This window comes from Petromyzon marinus, chromosome 7 (genome assembly GCF_048934315.1).
Source record: "Petromyzon marinus isolate PM22_M1 ecotype Great Lakes invasive population chromosome 7, UKy_Petmar_22M1.pri1.0, whole genome shotgun sequence".
NCBI classification, from domain to species: Eukaryota; Metazoa; Chordata; class Hyperoartia; order Petromyzontiformes; family Petromyzontidae; genus Petromyzon; species Petromyzon marinus.
The window spans coordinates 4,548,693-4,559,406 of NC_133673.1; the positions used below are offsets into that span (position 1 = coordinate 4,548,693).

Here is a 10,714-nt window from a genome sequence, read left to right on the forward strand (position 1 = left end):
TTGTTGCCAGATAAAGGGTCAAAGCCTATTATTATATGCTACCGTTATTGTCATGAATTAAATACTTTTGAGGACAAACGCATGTTGAAAAGGGTTACATAATCCACGCTTATGCGTGCGATTTCTCCTTTGTTTCTTTGGTATTTTCGAAAGTTTAATTAGTTTCGACTGGTATAGAGAAAACAGACATTCAGAATAACTGGTAATGTGTGTCATCTTGCATTTTTTCAATGCTTTTTTTCCTCATTTTGGTATTCTCATTTAACGATTCGCTTTGTTTATTTTAAATATAAATAACAATGACACCTTTGTTTACGTGAACGATGCAGTCCGCTGCTGCCATGTTGTGCGCAATAAATGTGAATGCAGTACTTTCCGAGCATGCGATACACAAACACCTGTCCTTGTAACCAGGTGTTTTGAGGTTTGGCGCCTATAGAAAACTGTCAGATAGACGTGTAATTGTGCATTGATTAATCAATTATTACACTTACGAGGTACCAAATATTGTGCAAGAGTCAATTATACATGGTTAATGTTAGTTGTATAGCAGCTTCATATTTTGAGCAACGAAGTGGATTAAACGGTATTGAACAAAAATGATGTTTAGTAAATACTATTTTCAAACTATAAACAATTTATATTTTACCAGGTAAGGCTTACTGAGCTATATAGCTCTTTTTCAGAAGCGACCTGGCCTAAAATAATAACTCAACGTGGTGGTTTATCATGTGGAAATATATAGCAGCCAAATACTCTAAACATAAATGCTCTAAACACTAAATGCAATATATATGATGGTAATACTGGTAGGAACGAAGTTGTAAACTGTACCAGCCTGCAATAGATTAATGTGTCCGTCCGTCCCCTTTCAATAGTTTAACGAAGTGAAATCTCGTGCTGTTGGGTGTAAAATCAGCAATAGACAGCGCAGAGACTTGAAATGTCTTATAAAATTGCGCAAAATTCCAATGTTCCTACCAGCCCACCCTGCAGGGAACTGTTAAAACAAAGACGAATCAATTATTTTATCAAACTGCAACTACAAATCGTGAAAGGTCATCGAAACACTGGGAAGGCAAATTGTTACAAATCTGTTGTGAGGAAGAATCCCCTGCAGCTCACAGGCGCCTTCTACTGGAGTACCTAGGCATGGCATCACTTTCACATCTAATATATGCGACTTGGCACCAGTGTTAGCTGCTAATCAGGGCATATGTGTATATGTGCATGCGGATGGTGGAGTAGCGGTTAAACAATCGTGCGTTGTCTTTCAATGCAAATGCTTCTGCACTCTGTAAGAAGGAATCACAGTCATTTCTGGATATATAGATCCAAACGCTTCCAGATGTGCTGGGGTATATGGATCTTTGGTTGTTCCTTGTTTATTTATTGTATTAATTCCTTATGATAATGAACTGTGTCTTGTGTTTGTCATTCAGAGGCAAGAAAACTCCCCGGTAAAGAAGCAACAACTGGTGGACGTCATCTCTGAATCATCACAGTCAAAACAAGACAAGGCTGCTTCTCGAATACTGCTGTTTAATTACACAAGTTTGCTCTTCACCAACGTCACGCAAAATATCGTCTTAACAGAAAAGAGTTGAGTATACATTTTGGTAAAAAAGCTGATATGTTGTGTTCGCAAGACGTTGACATCCGTAAGGTGGCTTCAACTCTTGAGATGATAAAATGTCAAGTCAAGTTGCTCTATGCAGATACTGACCTAAACCGTTGCGATGTGTAATTCACATCACTGACTCCGGGAACACCAAGAAAATTTTGAAATTTCTCATGAGAAAATATGTTCGCATATATGTTTAAATTATTTCGCACTGTATGTAGCCTAACGTGCCAATCGGAGGTGTGGGTAAATAGCAGAGAAACAGAGACAAGAGGGGCAGATGGGGTGGAGGACAAGCCATATACTGTGCCCCTCGACCTGGTGAGGCCATTGGCTACTTTGCATCGGGTCCTGCGTCTGCCTAGTACACTCCAGAATCAAAATTATTCCACACGTCCCTACCCCATGCTCACTTGAACAGTGAGAAGTTGTGTTACTACCGTCATACCTATTGCACTCAATAGCATTTATTTTTAACAAGATGCATAATACATCTTAATATACACCATATGTTCACAGGGTGGCCGTAATTCAATCATACTTACGAGGGGTGCACGGTTCAGGTGTTTTATTATATATATAAAAAATGACAAACAATTTCGATGTATATCATGTCCAAATGGTATTGCATTTCAAATAGGCTCTACAGACACAGATGAGTAATGATTTTATGGGTCGAGGGGTTTGGTCATAGATGTAGAAAAAAATAAGCACCTGAGCCTGGGCTTGTGCCAGGGAGTCAACAGCACGGACGGCAGGGGGACTGGGGTGCCAGACTATGGAGGAAGTAGAGCAGCACGAGTAACCTCAACACTGAGCAAAGGTGGACTAGGGGCTTCAACATGAAGCATTGGTTGCCGGAGCGGAGAATGTGTGGCTGAAAGTAGAGCTAGGTGTGTGATGAGAGGGAGAGGTAAGCAGGGATGTGTCCATGGCGAATTTAGAAGACGGTGAATGTGTGTTTTTTTTATTGATCCAGGATTGGATTTAAAGACGGTGGAGGGACGGCAGTATTGGGGTGATGTGCCCTCATTTAGGGGTGCGGAGACTGGTAGCAGTATTTTGGAGCAACTGTAATTTGAAGATGAGGGATTTGGGGAAGGTGTAGAGGAGAGAGTTACGGATGTGATGGTCAACTGATCTGATTTGATCTGTGATAATATGGATCTGAATTGGATCGATTTTTTAATCCGGTCCTGAGAAATTGTAAACATTTCAATAACTAAATAATACTAATGTGTACACTCAATGTTATGCATCACATGCAAACACATTAATATACAGCAATAATAACTGATTTGTAAATATACTCACGATACCTGCAACCACTGTCAATTCCATTTTCTTCCGAAATGAAATAAATAATTCGTGAATGAAGTAATTACACCTTCAATCACGATTAAGCATTTGTGTATAGCGATTAATTCCATGGTGATTCAATTGTCCCAATGGAGATCGTGATTCTTTTCAGAGAATTTATCATGTTTTGCCTAATTTTTCACTCTATTTTTCAATCCATAGACATGGCACTGACCAGAGTTTGCATATTCTCCCTGTGGTCGCATAGCTTTTTCTCCTGTGACCTCCGGTTCTTCCCTCCACATTTAGAAACATGACTTTATAGTATATGGCTGCCATACATTTCCACATGATAAGCCACTTTATTGAGCTATCATTTATAGCCAGGTCAATTCTGAAAAAGAGCCATATAACTCAGTGGGCATTCGTGGTAAAATAAATAAAATGTGTACTAATTTTAAGATTAGTTTAGATCCGCTTGTTTGGCAAACATCTGTTAAGTTCTGGATTTTCAACAAAACGATTGTATTGCCCAATGTGACTGTATGCTTTTTTTGTGTCTTTCAGAGTTCCTTGCGATTGGCCTTTGTTCTGTAAAGCGGAAACATGAGCCATACTTGATAGACACCCTGAGGTCCATATTTGAGCAGTCAAGCTCAACGGAACTTCAGCAGATGGTAGTAGTGGTGCACTTGTGCGACTTTGACATGGCGTGGTGCGAGATGACGGCACGTCTAATTACGAAAATGTTCCCCAGCCATGTGGTAGCCAAGCGACTTCTATTGATCCACGCACCAGAGGAGATCTACCCCTCCCTTGAGGGCCTCAAGGCCAACTACAATGACCCTCCGGATCGAGTGCGCTTCCGCTCCAAGCAGAACGCCGACTACTCCTTCTTACTTAGCTTCTGTGCCAGCCTTGCTGACTACTACATCATGCTGGAAGATGATCTGAAATGTGCAAATAATTTTTTTACCACAATCCAAAAGGCCATTGTTTCACGACAAAATACATACTGGGTGAATTTGGAATTCTCCCGACTGGGCTACATTGGCAAGCTCTACCATGGTAATGACCTCCCCACCCTTGCTCAATTTCTTCTCTTGTTCTACCAGGAGATGCCATGCGATTGGCTTCTGACACACTTCCGTGTTATTCTAACACAAAACAATCCCATAAATTTCAAGCCGGCGTTATTTCAGCACATGGGCCTCTACTCATCCTTCAGAGGCAATCGGAATGAATTGAAGGACGGCGATTTTCAGGAGCGTACCGCAAATGTGGCCGACAACCCTGCCGCCACCTTTCACACAAGCATCAAGGTGTTCGAAGACTACCGGCCGGAGAAAGCATACAGCACTGAAAGTGGCTACTTCTGGGGAAAGACTCCAGTTGCAGGAGATTACTTTATGTTGAAATTCGTGGAGCCTCAGAAACTGGATGCAATTGAAGTTCTAACGAGCTCCGTTGAAAGAAAAAATGACGGTCTTAAAGCCGGCTATTTGGAAATTGCCAGTCATACCAAAGAGCAATCATGCTCATCTTTTAAGATGTTGGGACATTTTGTACATGGGGAATTCAGAGCACAAACTTTAAATGGGACTATACCATTTAAAATTGACTGTATTCGTATAAATGTGATTATGAACCAAACAGAATGGCTTATTATTCGGAGTATCAGCATTTTCCTTGTTCCAAAGTAATATTTCCTTTTATTTCGCGTGCAACATTCCATGTTTTTTACTTTAACGTTAAACCCTGGCCATGTAATTTTACAGTAAAGTCCCACCCAAAAATGTAATTTCCCCACTTACTTTGCCATTTCCGAGTGACCAGGGGCAGCCCCTCCATGCAGGCGAGGCCGCCTAGTGCGCCAAGTTACACGAATTCGAGGAAAAAAATATTAATAAAAAAATACAAATAAGATAACGAAGACATCATTATTTCAATGCCCATGCACGTACAGAGGGAATATGAACGTTAATTCATTTCTCAACATTTCTAAGAATGTATTGACGTAAAGTATTGTATTTACTGCAAAAAGAAACACCGCAAATCGCGGCGTAGTTTACCTAATTTTTTCCTGCTAAAAATTAATCACGTCAACAAAGGTGAAAAATATTCAGGTATTAAAGGAATTTCACAGTATAAACATGGATACTATGTTTATAATATACCGAATATCATGGGCGTCCACAGGAATTTAAGTAGGATACTCACTACATTCACTCACTCCACTCACTCCACTCACTCCACTCCACTCACTCTACTCCCCCCCCCCCGCTGCTGGTCCGTCATGGTCCCCACCCGCTACTGGTCCATCATGGCCCATGTACCTCCTACGTACATCGTGCTCATTTTTATGCTAATTCCTTTGTTAAGCGTTTTGCTTCCTCCCACACAGCTTAAAGGACGCGACCTGGGCTTGGCTGTTTTCACTCCAACGCTGTCCTCATGGTAGCTTTAAACCTGCTGTAATATTTATCTACAATATAATCCAATGTCAGGTCACCTGTAGTTTGAGTCATGCTCTGTGGTCAACAATGTGTTTTCACACTGGATTATACTTAAGATGATTATTACAACACAGGTTATACAATAATGGCAATCCTTAACATTAATATCAACAATTGGGTAGGTGGATGGGAGGGTGCGTGAGCGGGTGGAAATGTGTGGTCGGGCTGGTGGATGGTTGGGTAGGTGGTCAGGGGCATGTCACTGAGCACTTGGGCAGGCGGTCTGTAATTCAGTACAGTAATGTTAGTAGCGTACGTTAAAATAGTGAGTGTGTGTGGACGACACGTCCCGGCCCCTAAATGTTGATAACTTGTTTATTTATTAAATAATGGAGATATCCGATCACATACAAATGCAGCCTCAAGACACACAAACAGGGCGAGTCAGACAGATACAAACAGAAAGACAATCAGACAGTCACAACTATAATTTCCCGACCCCTTGCATACCGAAGATCATGGGCGTCCACGGGAATTTAAGTAGGATACTGTAGCTTTAAACCTGTTGTAATATTCATCTACATTATAATCCAGTGTCGGGTCACCTGTAGTTCGAGTCATGTCAACTCCCTTGGTCAACAGCAGATGGGTCAATGCTGGATTATGCTCATGGTGATTATTACAACACAGGCTAGACAATAATGACAAACCTTAACGTTTGTTATGAAAAGTTATCGGTCAAACGAGTGTGTGGGCGGGGAGCGGTGGTGTAGCGGTTAGCGCGCTGCGCTACGAACCCAGCAACCCCGGTTCGATTCCCGCTCACGGCCAACACCGGCGACGGTTATCCGAACCGGTCCTGGGCCTCCCCTCGGTTGACTCAGCCTCAAATGAGTACTTGGTGCGGTGTGTAAACATCGCCACTGGGGAGACGAAGGCGGTCACCCACCCCCTCGTGTACTGTTCCGGCTTCGTGTACTGTATCGTCTAGCTGTCGTGTACAAATCTATTCTGAAAATGTGTCTGTTTTATCTGATCTCAAAAACATTTTTTGGACGGACGGACAAACCGAATAATTATACCTCTGTTTAACAAAAAAATACGCTTAAAAACATTAAACGAATAATAGGGGCAAAATGTTTCCCAGTTTACCAAAAACCTCAGCCTCAGTCTGCCCTTGGGGGTCAGGGCGCCGATTGCATGGGGCTGGCAGCTTGTCTCGGGCCACCCCTGAGTATGACCTCTCCACATTTCTTGCCTTCACCCATCACCCCTTCGCTTCCTTGACCTCAATAAAAATTACACCGCCAGAGCACCATGATGAATATAATTCTTATTCTTGACTTTTAATTTTAAAAAGTACACTTTTTATCACCAAAAGGTTTTATATTTTTTACAATGCCATATTTTCAGAAGCACCGATCAAGAATGTTTATTTCCTTACAATTCATAGCGTGCGAATGTGAAAGCAACACGTGGTATTTTGAAATAAAACTTGGGCTGAAACTGGATCAGTGTCACACAATGCGCTTGTTGGCACGAGCATGAGTGTGGGGATTTGGGATCGCGTTCCACCTGCGCCGAGTCACGATGAGCGGATGATGAACTAGGCAGCACTTCTACGAGTTTGAATGGTCATTCAATGTAGCCATGCGTGGGATCGGGGTATCAAATTTTTTCACCTGGATGATAACACCTTGCTGTGTGCTGGGCGACGCAAAGCGAAGGGTTTACTCCGTAATGTACACAAAGACGTGCCTACGCGCTTTGGTGGCAAATGCGCCTCTCGCTCACAAAGAAACCCTCAAACTCACAGCCAAGGCACCAACCTGGGTATTTACATACACAGTGCAATTTCGAGCATCGTTCACGAGCCGTTTCCACTTCAGAGGCCCTAATTGACATTCTCACTCGTGCCATGCTCGTTTAGCCCCCCTATTCAGCTAAACAGAAGCTAACTTGGGCATGCTGTGGCTGGGAATGGGTGCTACACGGCACGGCCAACAGTCTCGCCTGTTGGGGGAGTTCACTGATGGGACTGTGTCCAGATCTTTTCAAGGATCTATGAGCTCATAAAATCCTGCCTGGTTAAAACCAGGATGGGGGGGTAGATAAGCCTCGCCTGAATTTTTTCAAACTGGTGTGGATGTTCCTTTAAAGGGCCTCGCGTTTTTAAAGCATAGAGAAGGGAGAGCATAACTGTGGCTGAGCGGACCCAGAGCTTCATATGTATGTTGAACTTCTTTCGCACCGTACGTAGCCAATATGGATGCAACAAGCTAGGTTGTTTCCACACAGTGTTGTGCAGCCGATGAAAAGATAATGATGCCGCTCGACTGATTTGGAGTGAAACCTCTGCTGTAAAACCGGAACTGGTTATAGCCACACTGTCTTGATATGGGAACTCCTCCTCTCTCCACAAATGTCCCATCACTCAATGAGGGGTTGAGGAGGTAGAGTATTTTATGACATAAAACATCCAAGCATGTGCTTTGTTTTATTGAGGCTAATGGTAAGTAAGGCCCCATCTCTTATGGGGCATGTTCTAGGTTCAGTAGCACCGTTTCCAACGCCTCAGCAGAAATGATCAGATCATCATCATGCATTGTTGACCAATAGGGAGTCTCCCTTGATCGTACCCAGGCATCGATCAGCCTCTCATTATATCTGCAACAGACGGAAATTTATCTGCTACAACCGTGGAAAGCTTATCAAACTATGTCGTCAAAAATATGTTAAGTAATGTAGGAGCCAGAGGACATCCCTGTTGGACACCAAGGTGAACAGGGAATGGCTTCGACTTCTTGGCCACGTAACTTTACCCAGACCTGCCCACCATCAGACGGTCAGGGACCCCGGAAATACAAATAACCCAGAATCCTGGCCTATTGATGCCATCATAGGCCTAAAGCATATATGTAGGTCCTTCTGAAATCCCCTAACACCTCTGATGTACTAGACAGATAATATAGCGTCTGTGCAGAAACTAGATTGGGGCTCTACAAGCCTTTCCTCAAGGCGATGTTGAATAATTTTTGGGAGGACATTTTCTGGCACGTTGGAAAGGAAGATGTCATGGTAGTTGTTGCTGCAGTCAGTGTGGTGCCTGTCCTATGGTCCAGACAGTTGTAATTGTGTCATGTAGGGCAGCCGTATCGGGCAGCCTGAAAACACACACATACACGGAGACACACACTCAAAGACACAGACACAGGGATACGAATACACCCTCACAAGGAACAGCAGCAGCATCACTACCACGCACGGGTGAGGTGACGTCTACTTGGAGCCATGTGGGGGGGGGGGAGTGCAGAAAGCCAAACTACCACTATCACTACCCAGACCTTCTGACAACATTTCTATACATAGATGCTACATCTTCTCGGGGGGAAACAAAATACATTGAGTTACATTGTTGTTTCTACAGTTTATTATGGACAATGAAACATGTCAAGCTTTAGTTTTAAAATAGGTACATTTAGCATTACTGTTGTAGGAAACCAATGTTGGCCTCTAGGTCCAGCTCACTTCTCGTATGGATGAGTAACCATTTGAAATTTATGTAAACCATGATTAAAACAGCAATGTTTGACCTACAAGACGGCAATAGTGGTAAGCAATTAACATTAAATAAATAATGAAGCTGAAGAACATTTGATCAAGAAGTGCAATCATTCTCTAAGCATTTGACCAAACACAATGAAAAGCAATAGTTAAATCACTAGACAAGTGCCCATTTACAGATGATTCCATTTATCTGATGGCCTCGGGACCAGGTTGACGTTATGTGCTCCCGAGCAGGATATCCAGCTTTACGTTATGTAATTCCAGGCTTGAACAGCTGCCCTGGATTTTCCAGGATCATACCCTTTTTCGGGCCGGTTTCTTTGGGAAATCCAAGTCTTCCTGGGAAATTAAAGTGCCTCAATTGTTATCAGTTGCCTAAGTTGGTACGCTAATCAAGACAATGCATTTACATGTAATTCTCAACTCATCTGTTATTGTAAGAACATACTTCTTCCCATGATATGTCCTGTTTTCTTGTAAACCAGAAGGGACAAACCGATGACAATACAATACCGTACCCAACACTTCAGTTCAACGACTATTCATTAGTGACTGCACTGGAATTGAAAGATAAATATGCATTGTACATATATTCCGCATGTCCAAGCTTCTACACGGCATTACTCTACAGCGCAACTCCAATAATTCACGGTGATACGGGCGAGAACATATCGCACAGATCCTGTAATCTGCTGCGCACTGCAACAGTCCCACAATCTTCTCCGACGTTGTGTCCCGCACATTATAGGATACATTAGCTGATTGCCGGAAGAGATCCGGATGTCGATTTTCACGGGCGGTCCCACGGATCACGGCGAGAGTAGAGCAAGTACATCATCGCAGGCAATCCATTAATAACAGGGATTCGTTGATTTTCTTTTTTAGTTCTGCTGTATATTAGCAGTGTTCACGGTCGCGTATGTTCCTGTGACGGCCGGCTTTTGCAGTGCAATCATCGATGCCAAAAAATGTTTTTTTATTGTGCAGCAAAGTGCATTGTAACATGTTGTAGTGGGGATGGGCACGCACTTATCTGTAGTGTTTGTAACGGTGTCAATGTTGGACTCTTGCTCGTGTCTACAACGTAGTTATTCTTTTGGACAACACAATTTAACGGTGGTGAGTTACAAATACGGTTTGCACATTCTCTTCCACGCACCAAACCCAGGCATATTTCTTCAGTCGCCCTCGGTCTGTCAAAACTGTACAGATCTCGGGTTCAAATCAATTCCTGCCACCCGAAACACGGCTGCAAAGTTCCTCGACCGTGTGGGTAAAAACATCGGACAGGTGGCAACCCAAGTGCCAATCGAATGGGGTCGCCGAAATGTGCTCATCCCCATGTTGGTGGCCCTGAGCCAGCTGTGTAAATTCCACATTCCTATGGTGGAGGCGAGTCTATCCATAGGTCAATCGCTCTGAATAGCGGGAAAATGGTGCTAACAGTATACACGAGCACAGCACTGCACTGAGACGAACTACTGTATTGTATGCAGTTAAGCAGTATGCACTAGCGTGGAGTTAGATGCCTATGGTGTGCATAAAGTATAGCTATACACGTATTTATTCACAAAATCAAATTTATTACTCTATATTACTAGCTTTCAGGAATTTATTTCTGATCATAAGATATGTCACTGTATTTCCACTTTAAGAAAACCACATATGCACTGTACTGTATGATATGAAATAAAATGAATATATTCATATTTGCAGTAGTACCTCATAAAAAAAAGTATGGGACAGTGGATCTTGGTGGCTAGAATGC

At 42.7% G+C, this 10,714-nt stretch overlaps 1 protein-coding gene across 2 annotated transcripts in view; it reads left to right on the plus strand.

Annotated features, from left to right (window-relative positions):
* The window catches only part of LOC116939865 (alpha-1,3-mannosyl-glycoprotein 4-beta-N-acetylglucosaminyltransferase C-like), a 44,491-nt gene extending 37,601 nt beyond the window's left edge, over positions 1 to 6,890 (plus strand). For both annotated transcript variants that reach the window (XM_032948797.2, XM_032948796.2), the window contains exons 3-4: positions 1,443 to 1,602; positions 3,491 to 6,890. In XM_032948797.2, coding sequence (XP_032804688.1) covers positions 1,443 to 1,602; positions 3,491 to 4,626 — 1,296 coding nt within the window. In that variant the 3' untranslated portion in view covers positions 4,627 to 6,890. The remainder of the gene's footprint in view (positions 1 to 1,442; positions 1,603 to 3,490) is intronic.
* The last annotated feature ends 3,824 nt before the right edge of the window (positions 6,891 to 10,714 follow it).